We start from the raw sequence: 22,841 nt of genomic DNA, 5'->3' as shown, positions 1-22,841 counted from the left end.
TCATTTGTCCTTTTCCCTGTAAAAGCTATATTTCTATATTATTACTTAACCTAATATTTTAATCCAGATTCAACTCATTGTTTTTTTTCCTTCAACTCTTTTTAATCCTTGTATATGCTAATTAAAGAATGATCTTGCCTTGTTGATTTGATAAATTGAGTACCTTATCATATGAATATATGTGATATTTTTGAAATGTGAAATAAATTTCATATACAATTACTTTATATTTCCATATTTCTTTCTCCTTTTTAGCTCTCCAAACACAAGATTCTTTTCCACCCTCTACCCTGAGCCCATTGTGCTGAGTGCAGGGACCAGCTATAGTCTACCCGTTACATTCAGACCCCTGGAGAAGAACATCTATGTGGACAAGATTGAGTTCCAAGCACAGGTGAGCCAAAATACATCATTTTAAGTTCCAATACCATGATGAAAGTATCGGTTGTGCTTTACATTGTCACAATGTTTTTTTTTTATTGTTTCATTTGTACGTCAATCTTTCACAAGATGATATTTAAAGGGTCAATATAGATCTAACATTTTCATCTTTGTTTCCTTTGTGTTTTTTTTTTTACCTTTTAAGAGTCATTTACATGTATGTGAAACTTAAATATAAGCCCCCATACTTTTTGTTTTGTTTCTCTAAGATACCATGATTGTTATTATTTTCCCCTTTTTTTTGGGGGGGGGGGGGGAGGGGTAGGGGATATTATATGGGTGTATTGGAATGATATGTGTCTTATGTCAGTGGATTATGTACATGGAAACATGTTTTTAATTTAAAGTATGGCATCATAAGAAAGATTTAATTTTACCAGATAACATGGATCCTGTACTATATATATTTTTTCAGGATGGAGTATTTCAGGTACCTATGCAAGCTGTGCTTCCGAAGCATGAACTCTCTCTTCCCAGCCAACTTAACTTTGGCATGTGCGCCACAAAGGACTTTACCAAACTCACATTTGAGCTCTCAAACACAAGGTATAGTAGTCAAGATAATGAGGGTTAGACACATTATAGTTGGGAATGAGTGGATAACATTTTATTCACTGTAGATTTTACTGATAGTGAGGATAGAATCCAAATTCATATTGATGAAAGCAGATAAATCATATAGAAAAGTTACAGTATATCCTAGTTTTTACACCATGATTATATTGTCAGTACCATATGTCTGTGAAGTTATTGAGATCAACTCTCCATTTACATCAATCTGTTTAAACTCTACTCTTCTTTATTATTTTCATGCGAGAAGAAACATGAAATTAATTTCTTTTAAGTCTCAAGTTGATGACACTCCTTTTAATAACCTCATAGTTTGGAAGCAGTCAGTGAATTTTATAATTATTTATTTTAAATTTGCCTATCACATTCCTTTCTTTTTCACCGTACAGTGAGCTAGTAACAAAGTTTGCTTGGTCTGTGAGCTTACCTTTCGTGTTGGAGCCATCGACAGGCACTCTGGATCCCAAGTCAAAATGCACCATCACTGCGACCTTCAAACCCACCTCTGCTGTCGTCTATGAGACGGTGGCTGAAGTTCATTATGGATCGGATTCCCTGACTTGTAAGAAGATGCTCAAATTGGAAGGAATAGGTGAGTGTTCATCATCAAAGGAATCTTAATCATGGTATTTTCATGTGAGATGGGAGGAAATAGATATGTGTAAATTTTTGTTGCGTCACGGTTTAATAGGGTTGGTTTTAAAGTGCATATGGTATTCAATTTAAAATCAGAAGTTTATATCATACATTCCTTTTCATTAAAATATTCACTATGACATACAAGTATTTGTTGACACCTCATGCTTAAAGCTTACAAGTATGAGCAACGTCGATCTGGCGCTGCTCAGTGGCTGCCGGGCTCACGATCACGATTGGGCAAAAAGAATTTCCGTGTCGGTTAATAAAATTTGGAGTGGACTATTCGGCTATTATTATTATTATTATTATTATTATTATTACCTGCTTTACACTATGAGATCAATGTATAGTGAAACAAAAACATAAGCCTTCAATTCTATTAACTTATTTATAATAATTAGTTTCATCTGTTCATGAGTGCTTTTCACGTTTTTGTCAAGTAATACAAACATATACAAAATGCAAATCAATCATTGGGATCCTTTTTTCCCTTCACCTTTTATGAGGTGTCGAATGAAAGGTCTTTTAGGTTCATATGATACCACCTTCAAAAGTGATATGATATGATAGGCAGTAATCATTATTAGTCATAGCCAAAATTATGCACCATTTCTAACTATGTGTCAATCTATCCTTCAGGCAAGCTGCCTCACCTACTTGTCGCCCAGGCTGGTAGGCATCCCAGAGCCATGGAGAACCTCAACATTGAGAGCGTGGTGTCCTTTGGTGATGTAGCTATTGGATCAACAGCAGAGAAGTGGATCGAGCTTCATAACCTTGCTCCGGTAAGAAAATAATCTCTTGTGGTAGGAAAATTATTTATTTTTAGGGGGATTTTTTTTTTCCTCTTTGTTGTGAAGATTAATTGCATTTGTTGCTGTTCTATAGAGAGAAAGGATAATTACTGGGAGTTTTTTTTAATTAAACCAAATTTATTTTTTATATCAGAGATCTAGAAACAGATATCATGATATGAAATCAGGTATTTTGCTTTTAGTGTTAATATTTTGATGAAATTACCCAGATATTATATACATTTATTATCATCAGTAATTACCAACTGAAACAGTTTTAGTTTTAAAATTTACTTTTTGTGTATTAAATCTTGTTGACTACTGCAGTTGATGACATGCCATATAACAGAATGACAAGTAAGAGATACAAACTTATAGTTATAGGATGCTAGAGTGTGTTAAATTCTGTATTTCATGTAATTGGTGTAAAGTTGAAATTCAATGAATTCATGATAAATAATCTGTTACAGATATATACTTGACTTTAACCTTCTATATATCTTTTCTCCTCTACAGGTAAATTCTCCTTTCAAAGTAGACCACCCCACAGCAAGTACAAGAATTGACACAGTATTCTCTTGTCACCAAAAATCAGGAACCGTCCCTCCAGAAAGTATCAGCAGGATACCGGTAAGTTCACCCCTACTTCCTGAAATAGAACCTGCCAAAGAATACATTGTTCCAATAGTTTTTATATGGAATGAAGAATAATACCCCATTCACAGTGGCCTCAAACACCGCGACAGCAGCGGGACTGTCCCGCTGCTGTCGCGGTGTTGTCTTCAGTGTGAAGGCTCGGACCCGTTATAAACTATCGCGGGATAACACCGCCTCGCGATAACGCCGCGACAAACTATCGCTAGGTTCGCCTAGCTACAGCAGCGGGACAGTCCCGCTGCTGTCGCGGTGTTTACTCAATGTGAAGGCTCTCCGCTATAACACCGCGACAAACACGTGTGATTTGTTTACTTACCTATCACTGACCTTTTTTCTCCAGCAATGGGGAACATAAAGTGAAATAGAAATAAAGTAACCAGTGGATTTAAATTGATTTTATTATTATGTAGATATTATAATTATCCAAATAAAAATATTTCACACTTCAAAAAATTAAAATATTTTGACTGGAAGCAATAAAAATGCTAGTTTTTTAAAAAGTAATATGATCGAGGATACAAAAAGCAACTTGACACGTTTACCTTTTGCAAGCTTGCCTCATCGTTTTTCCGTGCCGTGCGTGTTTGTTACGGAGGTAATAAAAATCACCCGCTGCAGCGTGAATGGGTACATGATATTTATCCCGCTGCTGCAGCGGGATAACTTTTCTACTGTGAATGCATTTGTAGCGGTGTTATGGCAGTGTCGCCGCTCCGCTACAACGCCGCTACAAATTTCAAAACCACTGTGAATGGGGTATTAGTGGAATAGGTGTTCATCTCAGCTCTGAGAAACTAATTGCAAATGATGACATTCGACTCACTGATGAAAAGCTGACTCAAGTTTTTCATTTTCCTTTTTTCACTTAAATATCTTTATAATTCATGTGTCATTAACTTATAAATGATAAAAATACTACAATGATACTTTTCCTTTTCATTCTTATCTTGAAAGTAGAATTTTTCTAACTTTACAAATGTTTTGTTTTGCCATTTACTTTTTGAATAATGAAAAAAGAAACACCCAAACCCTAACTTTGAGAAAACTTTATCATAAACCTATATGTGTGATTAAACATTTTTAAAGGAATTTTACCATTGTGTCTTATTTTGTGATTGGTCCACAGGTAAGCTTTACTCCAAACACAGTAAATGAGGAGAGTGTGGACTACCTTCACATTCAAGCTATAGGCAAAGTCAGCAAAACCATTGTCAAACTCCATGGCAGATGTAAAGGTAAGATTTCTTTTCTCGAGCATATTTTGCAATATCAAGGTAGATATAGAGCCTATTATAGAGAAGCATATGTCTTACTTTATGTATGCCTTATCCTTACATTTATTGTACCAATTAGAAAGCCAAGTTGTGCTGGTATTTTCAATTTAAAAAAAAATAGATTTCATAGTGCTTCATTGAGAATGGGTTTGATTTGTCAAAATCAATAATTTTGTGATTAATTAGAGACAACTGTAGTGTACTTTTCAACATAAAATAACCAAAGATAAATCTTACAAATAACATTCAGCACGGCCTTCTTCTGTGTGACCCAATTTCTTGGATATATTAACCATTTGTGTCTGCTTGGAGATTTTTATCATTTTTTGTGTGTACATCTACTTAGTCTAATATTGTTGAGCAATTATCATCAAAAAACAGTATGTAATTGAAATATTGTAATTAATGTGTGTCTTCTGATTAATTTTCAGGCCCTGTGGTAACACTGGGTTCAGAGGTGCTGAATTTTGGCCTTCTCAATTTGGGTGACTCAGCCACCAGGACTCTTGATATTGTCAACCAGTCTGACGTAGCAGCATACTATCAGGTAGGTATTTTCCTAATCCCCTTGTGATAAGTAGTTATTGCAATTTCATCTAGGATGTAAATTGAAATTGACATATTATGTATCACAAGCTACTTTTCAAATCCCTATTCAATCAGCAATGATTAGAATAATATCATCTAGAACAAAGATATTAATGAAAAGAGTGAGGTAGTGAGAGAGAATAGTGAAAGAGAGAGAGAGAGAGAGAGATAGAGAAAAGAGGGAGAGAGAGGGGGGGGGGGGAGGGAGAAAGAGAATGCAAAGGTGGGAGCAAGATGGTTGGAAAGCTTCATTTATTACAAGTAATACAAGAAATATTTAATACTTTGTGTGAAGTTAACCAAGTTCTGTATCTTTTATTTGAGTGTGGATGCTATACCGTATAATCTCTATTCAAACAAAAAATAAAAAAGTTATATTCATCCCAACCAGTCTTTGTTAGGGATTATCATAGCTGCCAACCATATCTATTTTGGAGCAACATTTCCTATTTTCTGGCCTTCAAGCTATTGTTTTGAACCCTAGATTTCTGTCTTTTTCTGAAATATTTGATGTGAAAAGTATATATAATATATATAATATATATTCCTAATTTTTGCTGTGAAAGGTTGACAGGTGGATTATGCTTAGTGCTTAGTCTGACTCTTTATTCTATTTTACTTACAGTTCATGATAAACGGTCAGCAGAGTGTCTTTGAGATGAGTGTCCAGTGTGGTAAGGTGAAACCGCACACCACTCAAACCCTTATCGTCACATTCACACCGTCCCATCCAATCTATATGTTTCATGCTTAGTCTAACACTTTATTCTATTTTACTTACAGTTCATGATAGACGGTCAGCAGAGTGTCTTTGAGATGAGTGTCCAGTGTGGTAAGGTGGAGCCTCACACCACTCAAACCCTCATCGTCACATTCACACCGTCCCACCCAATCAACCATTATAGGAGAGTCACATGCCTTGTACAGAATCAGGTAAGTTTATGTAATGCTGATTGGTTTGCATGGGAACTGGGAATAGCTTTAAGCCTGTCTGCACTACTTGTATCTACTTGCGCCTTCTAGATAGCGTGGAATGCCTAAGCGGAACCCGTTGGTCCCCCAAAATCCCCTTTTTCTTATGTTAATTGAGAGCTGATTTGATGAGATAACCACCTGCCAGTGACCATGCAGGGAGGTCTAATCCCTCCTGGCCAAACTAGTGCAGACAGGCTTTAAAAGAAGCCAGAAGAAATATCTTGAAATTGTTGTGTTTTATATGTGTCAATCAAATATAATGTTTTTCATAATGTGAAGTTATGATCATCTATGGATATTTTTGTTTTAGAGATGGGTTTCAGGAACAGCTGAACAGTTGACGAGCATGAATATAAACTAATGATAAAGATGAGCAATGACGAAATCAAAGACATTTAAATTTTTTGCATCATGAGTCAAGAGTTGAAACCCCTCGACTAAAACACATCTCGAAATTCATGTTTTGACTGTTGAGTGCTGTACAAAGATGTTAGCACCACCACATGGAGTTGTTGACAATTGTTGATGATTTTCCTACATATTTCTTCATCACAGGACCCATTGTTCATAGACATGATCGGAACATGCCACACAGAGCTGTGTAAGCCAGCTGTTCTTCAACCCATCCATCTAACCAGATACCGGCAGCATGTAGCTGGTGGCTTTTCTGTCTTTCCTCCTGAGGTAAAAATACAATGAATTTATTTTTATTTTCTATTTATTTAGGTTTTATTTCCACATTAACTGCATATAAAAATAACTTACAAAGTAACGCATATACAAGGTAACAACACATATCAATATATTTGATAGAGGTGTCGTGGTCGAGTGGTCGAGTGGATAAGTCACCGGACTGTGGATCACAAGGTCCGCGGTTCAAGTCCCGCCGCGGCACTAATGTCCTTTGGCAAGACATTGATCTACATTTGCCACTCTCCACCCAGGTGTTAAAATGGGTACCCGGTAGGATGCGAAAGCTAATGTGGTTTGATTAGCAAGTGGCGCTTGTAAAATGGCGACTGGCTGGAATGCTCCCCAGGGAGTGGAGAATGTGCATACCTTGTGTGCGGGCAAGCCTGAATCCGATGACCGGGGAAATAATAATATGTTGTAAAGCGCTGTGATACACATGTATGTCTGTAAGAGCGCTATATAAATGCCAATATTATTATTATTATAGATAGGTGGTATTGAAGCAATAAAAATGATTTTATGCAAGTCATTAAATACAAAGGATGCTAATTTAATCTACAGTAATGAGGAGAAAACCTTAGAAGCATTATGCTTGTGAATATAAGGTTCCCTAATATATGAGATCATGTAAAGATGTTTCTGATTGTAACAAGAATATTGATATATAATAATTGTGGTTTGTTTAAATTGTGGGTAAGTCCAAGGTATTTAGTCATTTTCAGTCCATATGGCTCACGTTACGAAGAATGTTAAATAATACACAAAAATAAGGAATGGATGTCACTTTCCTAAGTATTCGGTCTGGTCCAAGCTGTAGAAGAGCTTTCAACTTGATGTATTCATAAAGTCTACTAAAACTTTGAGGTAGTCATTAATGTCTGGATTGGCCCTTGTACACAGATGTAAGATAGAGGAAAGATTCAGGGCAAGAAAAAGGAAGAAGCAACTGACGACTTACATAGGGAGAGAGGATATAGAAGAAAAGTGACAAGATATTGTGAAAAATTGTCTGTACTCATTTGAAAAATTCATTCTGTAATAAAATGATATGCTTTTATTGTATCTTTCATCTGATTTACTTAATCTTTTGTTTCTAGCACTTGAATGAGATGGTGAAGGATGGGAAGCTTAAATTGGATTCTAACAATTGCCTGACACATCCTTCGGCTGAAGCTGTGGAAGATCTCGTACAAAGCCCTACACCACTCCCTGCCATGAAGGAATATTTTGATGATGGTAGACATGGGGAATATACAGTAAGTTTTGGACAACCATACTATTGATTAACTCCTATTGTGCCACCAGGTTTTCAATGATTTAACATAAGTAAATTTTAAGAGTAAAATTTTTAGGAAAGCATTTTCAAGATAGAGAATCTAGATTTACTTAGTCCTAGTGTATAGTGCACAATCGTTATTCTTTTTTAGATATTCCATCCACGGTGTGGAAGGCGTTATTTCTAAATCTTTAAATGCCAAATTATACTTACAAGTACCATTCTGTTCCAGCTCTTTTTAAGCTGACTATGAAAATTCATGTGCTTGCTTAAAGTTGTTGATTCAAGTTCTAACAAAGATATACATTTAGGTAAATTTTGATTTATGAACCCTTATAGCACGAGCCCATCAGTAGCTAATCTCTATATGAACATAGTAATGTTTCATAAAATCATTTCTGGTATACACAAATACCTAGAGCTACAGGTTTACTCCAATCTAACCTCAAACTCTCTGCCACGTCTCTCTCCAGCAACCGGTACATGTGACCATCGATACCACCCACGTTGACTTTGGGAACGTGCAAGACCTCCGCCGCCCCCTCCAGAAGACCCTCAACATCACCAACCACACCAAGGGCAAGATCACCATCACCTGGATGGGGGATGAGAACCACATCTATTCCATCTCCCCCGTATCAGCCGACATCCCACCTCTCAAGATGACCTCCTTCAGGGTGAACTTCAAACCAGTAAGTGGAGTTCTCCTAGGTAAAGAGGGAGAAATAGAAAACTAAATAGATGATTGGTTCTACAAAATTGTAGAACAGCAGTGAAGCTCTTTTTGTTTTGCACTCATCAGGGTAAATTTCAAGATTGAACAGAAAGCCAATATATTTAAAGGAACAAAGCTTGCAAAAAATAAAGGGCCCTAATTGGTTGCCAGAAATAGATCCATAAATAGATTGTCTGATGGATACTATCAAAGTTACGTTCCAGTACATCATTTCAGTCTCAGAACTTTCATAATTGTGTTCATAATCCTGTTTTTTATCTGTTCTTTTTTCTACGTTCTCTCATTTCCAGAATGCTCCCAACCAATTCTTTGGCACAGAACTTGAAGGTTATGCATGTTACAAGGTAAGAAATAGTAAGATATCATCACATGAGACACTGTGGAATCTTTAAACATAAACAGTGCATGGAGATAATTAATTGTTTATTATACGCTCTCTAAGTATTGTTTTATTTTTATTTATTTAATTCAAATTTAGTTTCATTGAGTTGAAGGTTTTACTGAGATAGATTCTAAATATTCTAGATTGTGATCTCATTTTAGTTTTTTTTAAAGGCCATTTGTACTAGTTTGGCTAGGAGGGATTAGACCACCCAGGAAAGTCACTGACAGGTGGCTATCTCATCAACTCGGCTCTCAATTATCATAAGAAAAAGAGGATCATGGGGAACCAATGGTCACCGATTAGGCATTGTTTTCTATATAGAGGGAGCAAGTAGCTACAGTAGTACAGTGGGCCTTTAAAGAATTCCTTTTTGTTTCTTCGATTCTCTATACACTTGTTCTTGTTCCTTCTCACAGAGCATGAGAGACTATCGGTTGGTCCAGGATGAGACCTTCTCTCCACCATGGTGTCTGACCGTTGCTGCGGTGGGACAGACATTCCAACCAAACAACGAGACTTTCCTGCCCCGCTACACACTGGATACCAAGAAACTGGTAAGTCATAGAAGTCTTTACTTATTGGGTTCACTGGGAATATTTGTGTAGGAGGGTAAGAAAACAATAATCTATATATACATATTTTTTTTTAAATCAAAATCAAAATCAAAATCAAATATGTAATGCTAAGCAGCAAGGGAACATCCACTTATCCAAAACGCTTTGTAATGAAAAATTGATGACTTATCCAAGCCACTATTGCACAGACTAAGATTTGAACCCATGTTTTCCCAGTCCAAGTTTGTCGCAATATCCACCGAACTACAAGAATCTCCTAACATAAATATATATTCAAAGTATTGTACCGTGTTTACTAAATTGATTACATGATACAAACATATATTCAAAGTACCAAATTATACCTTGTTTACTAAATTGATTACATTCAAACATGATGATATGTAAATATTATTGTTATCATTAGGTGTTTCCTGCTGTTGATGTTGGGGATTCCATCTACAAGACCATGTTGCTTAGTAACGCAGGGACCACGCCCATCCATTACACCATCCCAGATGACCCATCAGGGTAAGTAATTCTCTATAGAAACTTTCAGAGTCAGGATCTCTTCTGATTGATGATAGTCATAAGCATACTCATTTGTGTTTTTGTTACCCTTGATAGGCCATTCAGTTAGCAAAGTTTTATTTGCTGGTAGAAATACCTTTAACTGATTACACTGGGAAGGTCAAAAAGTGAAATGTGTTAAGTAAACAAATTTGGCATATTTAATTTGATACATCTGACGACTCATATTGGAGTTGCCAATTGCAAATCCCTTATTCACAAGAGGTGTGATCTAATTCATTTTTAGAAATTTAGATGATTTGATAAAGGTTTTGTTGTAAACATCTTGTATGATTTGAATACAACATTATTGTTTACGGGATCAAGTAGCATCCAACCTTCATTTATGGTAACAGAGATCCACACAGTTATTCCTTCATTGTCAGTAACAGTGTTGCAGTATTCTATAAGCAATGTTGGGGCCAACATGGTAGAAAAGTAAATCATGCTCATTTTCTCTTCACAACAGAACCTTTAAGGTCAAGCCGTCCTCCGGCTTGCTCCGAGACAAGCACCAGCTCTTTGTCTTCAAGGTCATACCAAAGGTCAAAGACAAGACCCTCAGACATCAGTTCAGCTGCAGGCTCAACGACTCAGACAAACACATCCAGACCATGGATTGTCTAGGGTCATCGGAACAACCCAGGGTACTGCTTGACACAGAGGTATGTACATTCATCTCATCAGTGAAATAATGATGTACAGATAAATATACTGTCTGCAGAGCTAGAAGGGCAATACATCTATGTAAATTTATATGAGTGAGCATCATTCTGGCCCACTTCAAATGATATACATAATGCTATAGATGATGGGAAAGCTCTAGAGAGCAAGTATAATAAAGACTGTATTCTCTGCTGATACCTACAACCAGTAACTTTCCAGAATGTTGTTCTTTAAATCCCTCTGATGATCTACCGTATCTAAATAGCTTGCTGTAACTGGAATTTGGATTTAACCCCATTTATTTTAGGGAAACTCTTTATTGGGAGTTGGTCAACTTTCACCAAATGACGAGTGTAAATCATTACTTTCTTATATATTTCTAGGGGAGTGGTGCTATTATCTACAAGTAGGTATTTTGAGAATAAAGTAAATAATAAAATAAATAAATAAAAAACGTTACTTGTAAAGCGCTTACCACCGAAGTCTCTAAGCGCTATAAAGTGACCACTCGGAAATTGCAGTCACATTTCATCAAAATTGGGAAGTTTCTACCCAATAACCGTTTACTTCATGAAATAGAAGTAAATTAGTGATTATTAGAAATTGATCTTATCAGCATTTTCCATTAGTACATTAGTAGATGACATGATATTCACTGCTTTGTGCTTTATTTTGCAGGGTGTCTTGTACTTCAAGAGTACATGCATTGGTACCTCCTCTCAGAGGAGTTACAAGGTCAAGAACACATCTCGGATTGCTCTCAAATACCAATGGAAGGTACCTCACCACCAGAAGGATCTACTCTCTGTCTACCCAATCACTGGTATTATACTGCCGAATGAAACACAGGTACAGCTACAAATTGTTAAATTGTTAACCCATTGTCCATAGGGACAAGGTGGTTCTGAATTAACCGTAGGGGGATGATAAAATAAGATGAAGTGCTTAAATGTTTGTTTTTATCTCTAACTAGCCAATGTTGGGTATCATATTACTTACAAGTTTTTGTTCAAGATGAATATTTTACTCTTTTCTCTGTTTTTTGTTATATTTATTTCATATCATGTATTTCATCAAATTGGATATGTGTATCATTGTTCTTTAAAAATGAAATTATTTGCAAGCAATATATGGAATTTTTCTGTACACACAGCATCTTTTTATATTATGTAAACTAGAATTTTTGTTCTTGAAAGAGTGCAGTTTCAAATTCATTTCTCTTTGAAAATGATAATATCCTCTGCACAGGAGTGTGCTGTATAGATTTTAGTCTTGCATATCTTCTGTTGTGTAAACACTTTGAATGACTTTGTATATCAGAGGAAGAATGTACCGTAGTTGTTTTTATGAAGGCTAGACGTGCCTATATTTACTGTTGTTTCATCCATGTTTTTCCTTCAGTCCCATGTATGGACTTTCACGCCCAGCGAGGAAGTCAAGTACGTGGTCAAGCCGTCCATGTATGTTGAAGACATCAATCACATTGGGTAAGTAAGGCAAATGAATCATGTGAATCTTAATTTTAAATTGGCAGCCTGCATGTACAACAGCTAGAAATTGGTGAAAGCTTGAACTTTTTAAAAGACTAATTATATGGTATAAATTCTTAAACCTGTTTCAAAATAATGATTTTTAATTAATTTGATTTGTGATTTGTTTTGTATTTCAATCAGATCTCCTCATCACTCCCAAGACTGAATATACATTTGTTAATGTACCATTGTTTGTGTAGCAAAGAAATCATTGCATTCATTCATATTTTAGCCTGCTTCTTCCGTATCTCTATGGTCATGTATCCTCATTTTCAATGTTATTGTAAAATCCACATGTTTCATTTTGTCTGCATTTATGCAGGGATCTGACAAGAAGGAAAGCCTTCTTGCTCAGAGTTCTTGGTGAGGGATCTATTGGAAGAATCAAGGTAAGATACAGAAATGATTAACAGTCAGTTTGACAAATATTAATGTTGTCCACATATGGAAGGAGTAAATCCTTATTAATTTTGTGATGACCTTTTGTGCATATAATATCGGGTATTTTGATTGATAATGTACAGGGAAAGGCCCCCCCCCCCCTCATAAAAAAATAAAAATAATAATAGATATCTATGAATTATAGTAATAATAATAATCATCAAAAAGAAACAAAATACAAAAACATTTAAGGACATTGCAGTCATATATGGATCAGTGTTTCATTTGATAATGAAATCTCTCTTAGCTGATTAAGGAAATTCCTACCATCATAAAGGCTAGTATTATTTAGAAGATAAGGTTACAGATAACCATGTACATTGTTAAACAACTTTCAGAATGTCTATTTCATGCTGTTAAAGTTCTCTAGTTTCTTTAGTAAAATGACAAGTTAAGATATTATTGGTTACTACTTTCTATTATTTTTGTTGTTTAGTGTGAAGAACCTGTGGTAGACTTGTCTGACGTGGTAGTGAACACCGCAGTGAGCAGAGACATCGTCCTGCATAATAACAGCAACTGCAGCCTCCACTATGAGCTTAGTGTGGAGCAGACCATGCAGGGTAGCTATGCAGAGGAGGCAGCTGAAACAGATGACCTGGGTAGGTATCTCATGGCATTGCATGACGTATGTTCTGACGGCAGTCAATCTGAAGTAAAGTTGTAATGCTAACCAAAGTCCTAACTTCAACCTTGGACCGAACACTGTACCTAATCCTAAACCTGACTCTGAAGTAACACCCTATCATTGACAACAAATAAAACCCACAGCAATTGTCATCAGAGCAAATGTCAAATCAGAACATTTTAAAAATGAAACATTAGATATATAGGGCTTGTCTAGGAAGTACATATATTGGTACTTGAATGATTGATTGAATATGAAATACGAATGAAATATTGCTTATTCAGCAATATATTTATGTGTTTTGCAACATTTTCTTTTTCTTATTTTTGCATTGATGTCTGCTGAGAGCTAGAAAGGCATTCTTGTATAATTTAAAACAGAGATTTTGAGATATGTACAATGTTTGTCCTCTTTTTCCAGCACTGACTTTGGACAGAACAAGGGACGTCCTTCCAGCCCGTTCAAGGCGTGTCATCCGGGCCACCATCCGCCCTGAGAGGCGTCTTGGCTACACCTTCTCCATCGGCTACCGTCTCCTGACCCCATCCATCCCAAATTTGGAGAGGACACAGAAGAAGGATGAAGACACAGAGGGGAAGGAAGATGAGAAGAAGGAAGGAGAGAAGAAGGAAGAAACGTCAAAGAGTGTTTCTGAGACGAGCAAGGAGGAGGGTGTCCTAGTCCCTGTCAGTGACACGATGCACCAGCTTTGTGAGATGACTGCGGTAGGGGTGTACCCAACACTCCAGATCACTGATGCCCGCTGCTATGGCAGTGCCGCTGGGATTAGCAAGGCCAGACTCTGGAGTCTGTTATCCCTGGATAAGTAAGTTACTTAATTTTGGATGATTATAAGCAGAGACTTTGCCATAAAAACAGATTTCATTAAATACCATGTGTTTTATATTTATTCCTTTATTGGCTATCTCTATTCTGTAGCCAATAACCTTTCTGAGTGTTAACAGCATGCTGCACAATTAAAGCTTGATAAATGCAGTATTCTGGGCTAAATTTTAATATTGAGTGCATCCATCAGTTGTATTTTTTTAATGAAACAATAATTCATTCAAAAATATGTGTTCTATTTTCATTTAAAGCCTAAAAAATTTAAAATTGAAGGAGCTAAAAATATCAGATTCTGGCTTGAATGAAACTCATTGTTACATGTGTGTGAATGAATACTTAGAAGGCAGCTAGTCAGTAGGAAAAAATGTGCCAAACTAATATCAATGCTTTCACTTTTCCCCAATTAGTTTGAACTCTTGTCTGGATTCGGACCCCTCACCTGTAGAGCTCATCTTCTCCCGTGTCACAAAGCACAACATGCGGCGTAAGGCTGTGGTGTTAACCCAGGCACTGCTGGACTTCAACTTCAGTGCTTCACCGGTTGGAGCAGAGCCTTGCATCGTTCATCTCATGTTGGAAAACACAGGCACTGTCAGTGCAGACTGGTGAGTTCTCTTCTGCATTTTATATATTTCAAATATTCATTTAGCAGCAATGACAACATCATTGGATTTAGATTGATCTCATATATATTTACTCTCTGTGGAAAAGTCATCATGATACAGTCAAACTTGACTACAGCGACCGCCCAAGGGAAGCACAAACAGTGGTCTTTGTATGCAGGTTCTTTTAGTACATGTTTCCATGAGAAACTTATTTTCAAGGAAAACAAAAAATGTGGTCTTTGTAGACAGGTGGTCACTAAAGCAGGTTTGATTGTATATAGAAACATGTATTTCTATAGTTCAGAATTAAATTGAAGTGGGGAATGGAATCATTAAAACCCAAGTGGTCTGTTGGAAATGATTCCATATTGATATACATCAAATTAACGGCGATTCACCTTGTTTAAATTTTTAAGCATTTGTTTAATATGTTTAGATTGTTGCTGTAGTCTTTAAACTATCAACAACATGCTGTAAAAAAAGATCATTGCAATACATTCTTATGCCAGTTCTTGTCTTGTTCTTAATAACATGTAAGTAACTGACCTTACACATACAAATAATCAAGATTGAGTCTGAAAGTTTTTAGTGTTTAATAATTGTTTTTTTCTTTGTAGGGCTTATCTGTTTCCAACCGATCTCCAGCTGGAGATGGAATATTGGGCTGAGACAGGAGAATTTGATCATGATGAACTTCATGAGGTATGTCACGATTATAAATGCTAGCAATCAAGATATTTGAACTAACCCTTGTCAAAATGGAGGCACATTTAGAACAAGTGCTCTTTTGTTTATCCTGCAGCTACATTGTGAACTGTAGCAAATTTTATGTTAATGTGTATGTGGATGTGGAACCCTCACAATAATAGTAATTTCCAATGAGGATAGGTACCTTAACAGAAATGGCCCTTAAATTAAACCTTGTAATTGGGTTTTAAGTCAACCGATGTGAATAAGTAACATGACATCACTCATTTAAATATGTTTGTAGACATTTACAGTATGAAACACTTTATCACCAGCCATAAAACAAGAATCGTGATATGATTATTTTCCCTTGATCATCAAATAATCACAAAGTCAGCCCTCAAAACCCATCTTTTCAAGCAAATTTGTACTGAGTCCATGACTATTGGAGGAGCAGGTGCCTTTGAATGTTTGCAACAGATAAATGGCGCCATCCAAGTGCTGTGGATCATCATCATCATCATCATCATCATATTTTATTTGTTTGTTTTGCTTTAGATGAGGATCATGGATAACAAGCTATTCACTGTAGAGCCAAGCAGTGGATCCCTTATGCCCGGTCAATGCCAGACGGTCACTATGACCTACTGCCATGAGTTTGCAGGAACAGACAGGCTTCCCGTCCTCTTCAAGATCATGAGGGGCAGAGAGGTTCTGGTAAGTCGACTGTCAACAATTTATCAGTGAACTGACTTCACATCACATTTCTGACCTGTTAGTAGTATTCAAATGTTGAAAGACCATTGAGACTTACTCTATATAGCTAAGTTACATGTTATAAGAAAACACCCACATATTACCCATTTGTAAAAGTATGTATTTCATAGATGGTCTCTCCGTTTAATATTTTCTATCTTTATATTCCAAATGAACTTGATGTCATCCTCAACACAATATGAGGTCTTGATACTATACTGATATAAAAATCAGTTTTCGATTAGACCATCTATGAGTCCTTTTGTTGGTGAAAGTAAGCTCCAACAAAGTCCATTCATGAATTGTCCTTGTGTTTATATAATGGCTCAGAAACGAACTATTGTATCAATAGCCTGACTGTTATTTCCTTTTTAACCTGACTTCTTCTAGCTGAACTTCACTGGTGTGACGGTAAACGAGGACAGACGCTACGTCCACTTCCCCAGCAACAAGCACATGTTCTCCCCCGTGCCTATAGGTGGCGTCATCAACCCCAAGCAGGTCTATGAGCTGTATAATGGTGGAGGTATGGAGGTCATGTATCAGCTGGACCTGACTGCTTTGGATCAAGTTCAAGAGGTAGGAATTTACTGTTTATAACAAATTACATTGTTGTTAATGTAATATTTGAGTAAAATAATAGGTCACTGTTAAGAGTCAAAGGGAATCATATTAAAAGAGATATGAGAGAAAAATAGATAAATTGTTAGATAGATATGATAGATAGGTAGGTAGGTAGGTGGGTTGGTGGGTAGGTAGGTGGCTAGGTAAGTGGGTGGGTGGATGGGTGGGTGGGTAGGTGGGTGGGTGGGTAGGTAGGTAGGTGGATGGGTGGGTGGGTGGTTAGGTAGGTGGGTAGGTGGATGGGTGGGTGGTTGGGTAGGTGGGTGGGTGGGTAGTTAAGTGGGTGGGTAGGTAGGTGGGTGGGTAGGTGGGTGGGTAGGTAGGTGGGTGGGTGGGTGGGTAGGTAGGTGGGTGGGTGGGTGGGTAGGTTGGTAGGTAGGTGGGTGTGTAGGAGGGTGGGTAGGTAGGTGGGTGGGTGAGTGGGTGGGTGGGTGGGTTGGTAGGTGGATGAGTAAGTGGGTGGATAGGTGGGTGGGTAGGTTGTTTGGTAGATGGGTGGGTTAGTGGGTGGGTAGGTAGGTAGGTGGGTGGGTAGGTAGGTGGGTAGGTAGGTTGGTGGGTGGGTAGGTAGGTAGGTGGGTGAGTAAGTGGGTAGATAGGTGGGTGGGTAGGTTGTTTGGTAGATGGGTGGGTTGGTGGGTAGGTAGGTAGGTGGGTGGGTAGGTGGGTGGGTAGGTAGGTTGGTGGGGGGGGGGGGGTAGGTAGGTTGGTGAGTAGGTAGGTGGGTTGGTTGGTGGGTGGGTGGGTAGGTAGGCAGGTGGGTGGGTAGGTAGGTGGGTAGGTTGGTGGATGGTTGGGTGGGTGGGTGGGTAGGTAGGTAGGTGGGTGAGTAAGTGGGTAGATAGGTGGGTGGGTAGGTTGTTTGGTAGATGGGTGGGTTGGTGGGTAGGTAGGTAGGTGGGTGGGTAGGTGGGTGGGTAGGTAGGTTGGTGGGTAGGTAGGTTGGTGGGGGGGGGGGGTAGGTAGGTTGGTGAGTAGGTGGGTTGGTTGGTGGGTGGGTGGGTAGGTAGGTGGGTAGGTTGGTGGATGGTTGGGTGGGTGGGTGGGTAGGTAGGTAGGTAGGAAGAAAGAGAGAGAGAGAGAGAGAGATGGAAAGGGGAGGATATACTCAGCTCTGTTGGAAAGTTTATTGTCCTTTCATCAACTATTATGTTTTACTTCTTTGAGCTCTACTTTTTTGATTTACTTTATTGACAATTAAAATCAAGTTTAAATTCCCATGTTCCACATATAATCTTATATTTACAGTAAAGTTCCGCTTTTATGCATAGGACATACATATGTTTATATTCATAAATGCCATTTTGCAATTTCTTGTCATGTAGGAAAACTTCAATCACAGGATCTTTGATTGCCTGAATCCCAAGGGTGTAATACCAGCTGGTAGAACAGCCAAAGTGGAATGGATCTTCTCTCCACTGGAAGCAAATACATATATGGTAAGACACAGCATGCCTAGTAGCTTGATGCAAAGAACATTAAAGTTTTCACCCGAATGTAGTATATATGTATTTACTTGAGTTGTACCACAAACTTGTTTTCCTATATTGGAAACAGTTTATGTTACACCGATAGACACAATTTTACTCATGCTGTTAAGAAAGGATATGGCATGTCATCAATTGTAATAGAAAACATGAAAGAAGCTGGAAATGCTTTATTGATACTATTTTAAGTTCATATTTTTAGCTGCATGATAACCAACCAAGAAATAGAGTTGGACTTCATATTAATGTACAATATTACTTGCTAAGACTTTTACATGCAAGACCTAATCTACTTTTTGGAAATTGGAAAAAATTAGAATTAATTTCAGTTCAAATTAACTGATTCACTGCATCTTCCAGGTTGATGTCCCAATCCACATCATTGGTGGTGACACCGCCCTGATCACCTTCACCGGTGTGGGCTACGACAAGCGCTCCCTAGGCACCACCATGCCCATGACGGACGGCACAGAACTGACCGGTGTTCCTTCCGTCCAGAGCATCCCCCTCAGGGAACAGCTCCTGTATGCCAGCGAGGAGAGAGTGGCCTTTGGGAATCTTCCACTGTTCAGTGAACAACGCAAGGTGGTGTACTTGACCAACCGCTCCCCCAGCCACACCGTGTCCTTTGAGTGGTATGTGACATCAGAGGACGATTCACAGGTGAGGTCTTTCCCCAGTTGTGTTGTAGTAACATGTTTGCTCTATTAGTTGTATGTCACTTTGTTTGTGTTGAGTAAATATCTTACTCAGTTACATCCTTTTCTCTGACATTTCCCTGTATGTAATGGATCCTAATGACAGAATAAAAAGTGAGAAAAGCTTTTTTTTATTAATTAAAAGATTCTTGTTATCCCTCCTTCATGATAAGTAATATGTGCCACTGGTAAACAAGTATTTCCTAGGCTATTATAAGGAATCTTAGCTTTCTTTTTGTACTTTGATTAGTTTGTGACTGTTAACTTCTGGTATTTTTCCTTCCTATCCATCTTGCAACTTTTGGTTGAATTTCAATACATTATCTCTTCAATCTTTTACTCCAGTGTGATCCTATTCATTTTCATAAGATTTTCACTCTCTGTTAGTATGTACACTTTACTTTAACATTTTTTTCTAGAAAAAGAAAGGATTCAACCTACTCATCTTTTTATTAATATGCTGATGATATTGATCGCAACTGATAAAAGTAAACTCTTTTGCCCCACGACCTAGGTGCTGGACATCCAACCACCCAAAGGAACTCTTCACCCAGGAGAGGGCTGCATGTGTAAGGTGGTCTTCACATCTATAGGAGAGCCGTCATTCTATGACCTTGATGTCATCTGTGAGGTAAGTCATCGGGGGAGTGTTTCACAAAGACTAAGATTAAGCTGGACTTAACTTTAACTATGGCAGGTCATTTATGCCACTGGTTGCTCTCACCATTGGTCTCTCAAATATGATCTTTAGATAATATTTTTTCCTTCAACATTAAACTATCAAAATGGTAAATTCTGAAGATTTGTTAACACAATTTGTAAGTCCCTTGAAAAACCAATGTTAAATGTTTCATGAGATCACTGAAGGTTCATGGGATTTAAATCCCGCTCCATGCCAATTATCTTGGCCCTGTTTCATGAAATTGTTATCCTTAACTAATTACAGTAATCAAAGATAATCTACTGAAATCATTACATTTTAGTGGCTGGAGGAAAGTTTGTTGCAGAAATGTAGCAATTGGTATTTATAAGTTCATGAAACAGGGTCTTGATATCTGATTCTATCAAAGTCAGTCAGTGTGACATAGGATTGATAAACTATACCCTATTTATCTACTTATGCCTTTGCCACTTCCAATGTTCAGTCAAAACTGTTCTCATAGCAGATCTCACACATATCTCCCTGTTATAAAAAATAGTATCAAAGTTTTATGGCATGTACTGTTAAGAAGGGACACATTTGCTTCCCTTATAATGTATTTTGCTCCTAATCACATTCTAGAATATTGACTTTAGTTTTGTTTTCCTTTTGAATTACGCATTTGCTTCTTTGCCTGACCTAGGTTGCTGATGAGACAGTCATGGCAGAGTACAGGAAGGCGCTTGAAGACTGGGAGGCAGAGAGAGAGAGGCAGAAATACGAGTTCACCATCACTGAGTTTAGTGATGACACACAGAAAGACGTAAGTAACCCATCCTCTATTTTTAGATGTACTTGGATATATTTGGAGCGTATCTTATTTTAAACTGAGTACTATTCAAGGTTTCTAAATATCCTGGAAATTGGGGAAAGTCTGAAGGATGAGTTCCTTTTTGCTAGTCAGGAATTGAAAAATAAAATTATCAGTGAATTTATTTACCCTAAAAGAACATTTTCAGTCTTTTATAATTTGTCTTGTTTCCGAACAGGATTTTGACTTGATGAATGGCTATGGTGAAATTATAGCTCGAAAAGGCCCCCTTTCATGATCCTGAAATCCTAAATTCTTTCAAGGATCAAGGAAAGAGCATGGAATATCCTGGCAACCATGACCATTATGTAAATACAGCAATATTATTTGCCTTATTATCGATGTGTAATTTGCTTGATATTCAAACAGGGAAGCAGCGCAGGCCCTGAAGGAAGGAGTCGCTTTAAGCGGGAATGCACCCTGGATAGTTCGCCAGTACCTCCTGAAGATTTCAAGCGCTACCAGACCCTGCCGCCCATCAAAAACGTCAAGAATGAGAAGGAGCTTGATGAACAGTATACCCGTAAGTGTTGCTGTAGAATTTATCCTTAAGCTTACATCACGAAGAAGTGATGCACAAAAATGTAGTCAGTCCTCACAATGAGTTTTTTGATATTCCAGTGCAATATGCTCACCAAAATTGAACTTTATAGATGGATAGAGATATAAAAGACTCCTGATAGTATATCATTTTGAATTTATATCACTAGATAATGTTGCATGCTATTAACAGATCAACTGGGAAAGACCATTTAGGTATTTGGAAGCTTTTATTGATTTGAAGGAAATTGTAATGTCAAGCTACCACGTATATATGTATGTGTCTGATGAAGAAGCGAAGTGCAATGAATGTTACTGTATGAACGTCAATGAAGGAAGTCCTGTTGGGTAAAACCACTTTTTCTTAAACAATGATAACAGCCCTGGAAATATCTTGAGGCTCTAAAAACATTTTTAATTTTTCAAATTTGTTAAAAATATTGGGATATAAAAAATAATTTTGAACTTATATTGTCAGATTAAAGTTTGCTCATGCATGGGTATATAGAGGGCAGCACAAGGACGTAAGCACAGGAGCATAATACCCGTTGGCTCAGTGTTATGTAGTGATCGCCAAGTTGCCTACTTCATGAATGACTACATACTCACGCATGAACATCTTTAATATTGCATGTGGTATGTACCATTGCTTGGAATCAGGTACCCCCTAGAAAAAAAGGAAAGAAAAGATCCCAACACTTTAATCTCTAAAACACTGACTACACACTGAACCACCTGAATTTTGAATGTTTAGGTGAACACTCTGCAAAAGATGGCAGCAAGCTGTGGCCCAAACCTGAGAAACCAGAGACGTTTGTCATGCACCTTGGGGTGACAGGACGAACTCACACCATTGCTGAGTTCCAGAGCAACTTCCCCAACGAGGTCCAGAAGTTCTTCATTGATAGGTACTGTAAATATTTACTCGAAAATTCGAAAGTGTAGTCTCTTTTTAAAGTATTACATTGTATGATAATGAGAAAATAAAAGCTTGAGATTTTTTAATCATTTTTACATAAACATTGCTCTCTCACATGTAACAGTATGTTGCTAAATGTAATTTATATGTTAAAGTTTGTCATTAGTATTGTAGAGTTGAGCTTTAAAAACTAGTGTCACTTTGTCAGCTCATGTGATAAAAGTTTTGCACATGGCAGTTTTTGAAATTTGTTGCAAATTAAGTTCAAAGACATTGTTTTATTGTGAGACTTTTTCCATTAACATTTGCAAAGTGTTTTAGATTTCTTACTTTTTATTCAATATGCATTTCCATTGGGTTGGAGTCTGAATATTTTTCTATCCAGTCGGAAAAGATAAGAGTATTGGGCCACTATATACTTGATAACCAGTGCTTGTAATCTGTTTTGCCTTTTCTAGGGGTATGAGTGAGAGAGTAATCACAAGTGGTAAAGGAAAGCAATCACAAAGAGATGAATCCCTGGAACCTGAAGCCTGTGATGAGATGGCAGCTGGAGTCGTGGGTGAGGTCATGAGCACTATTGTCAGGTATGGTCATAACAATAAAAACTCACTCTATCCATCTATTCCTACATGTATCATACTATCGTTGATTATCTTTCTTAAATCCTTCCATTTCTCTTTAATTTTTGTATTTGAGCTTTTAGCATTGTATTCAGAGATGGTCAGTGAAAATTTGTGTAGTTTGTT

The 22,841-nt window shown here is 37.4% G+C and overlaps 1 protein-coding gene across 1 annotated transcript in view; it reads left to right on the top strand.

Annotated features, from left to right (window-relative positions):
- LOC585421 (cilia- and flagella-associated protein 65) overlaps positions 1-22,841 on the top strand; it is a 31,397-nt gene that overhangs the window by 4,474 nt on the left and 4,082 nt on the right. The window contains exons 3-33 of the mRNA XM_030974098.1: positions 256-394; positions 857-987; positions 1,401-1,603; positions 2,290-2,435; positions 2,961-3,074; positions 4,228-4,336; positions 4,807-4,922; positions 5,747-5,896; positions 6,494-6,622; positions 7,729-7,887; positions 8,381-8,599; positions 8,934-8,987; positions 9,445-9,582; positions 10,010-10,113; positions 10,622-10,817; positions 11,497-11,667; positions 12,220-12,305; positions 12,673-12,739; positions 13,228-13,393; positions 13,840-14,245; positions 14,673-14,870; positions 15,488-15,572; positions 16,116-16,274; positions 16,704-16,892; positions 18,263-18,376; positions 18,785-19,087; positions 19,637-19,753; positions 20,466-20,585; positions 21,003-21,156; positions 21,928-22,081; positions 22,551-22,679. Of these exons, the coding sequence (XP_030829958.1) occupies positions 256-394; positions 857-987; positions 1,401-1,603; positions 2,290-2,435; positions 2,961-3,074; positions 4,228-4,336; positions 4,807-4,922; positions 5,747-5,896; positions 6,494-6,622; positions 7,729-7,887; positions 8,381-8,599; positions 8,934-8,987; positions 9,445-9,582; positions 10,010-10,113; positions 10,622-10,817; positions 11,497-11,667; positions 12,220-12,305; positions 12,673-12,739; positions 13,228-13,393; positions 13,840-14,245; positions 14,673-14,870; positions 15,488-15,572; positions 16,116-16,274; positions 16,704-16,892; positions 18,263-18,376; positions 18,785-19,087; positions 19,637-19,753; positions 20,466-20,585; positions 21,003-21,156; positions 21,928-22,081; positions 22,551-22,679 (4,725 nt within the window). The remainder of the gene's footprint in view (positions 1-255; positions 395-856; positions 988-1,400; positions 1,604-2,289; positions 2,436-2,960; positions 3,075-4,227; positions 4,337-4,806; positions 4,923-5,746; positions 5,897-6,493; positions 6,623-7,728; positions 7,888-8,380; positions 8,600-8,933; positions 8,988-9,444; positions 9,583-10,009; positions 10,114-10,621; positions 10,818-11,496; positions 11,668-12,219; positions 12,306-12,672; positions 12,740-13,227; positions 13,394-13,839; positions 14,246-14,672; positions 14,871-15,487; positions 15,573-16,115; positions 16,275-16,703; positions 16,893-18,262; positions 18,377-18,784; positions 19,088-19,636; positions 19,754-20,465; positions 20,586-21,002; positions 21,157-21,927; positions 22,082-22,550; positions 22,680-22,841) is intronic.

Source organism: Strongylocentrotus purpuratus, unplaced genomic scaffold (genome assembly GCF_000002235.5).
Source record: "Strongylocentrotus purpuratus isolate Spur 01 unplaced genomic scaffold, Spur_5.0 spur5_scaffold_7, whole genome shotgun sequence".
In the NCBI taxonomy this organism is placed as follows: Eukaryota; Metazoa; Echinodermata; class Echinoidea; order Camarodonta; family Strongylocentrotidae; genus Strongylocentrotus; species Strongylocentrotus purpuratus.
This window is presented reverse-complemented; position numbering and strand designations above follow the sequence as displayed.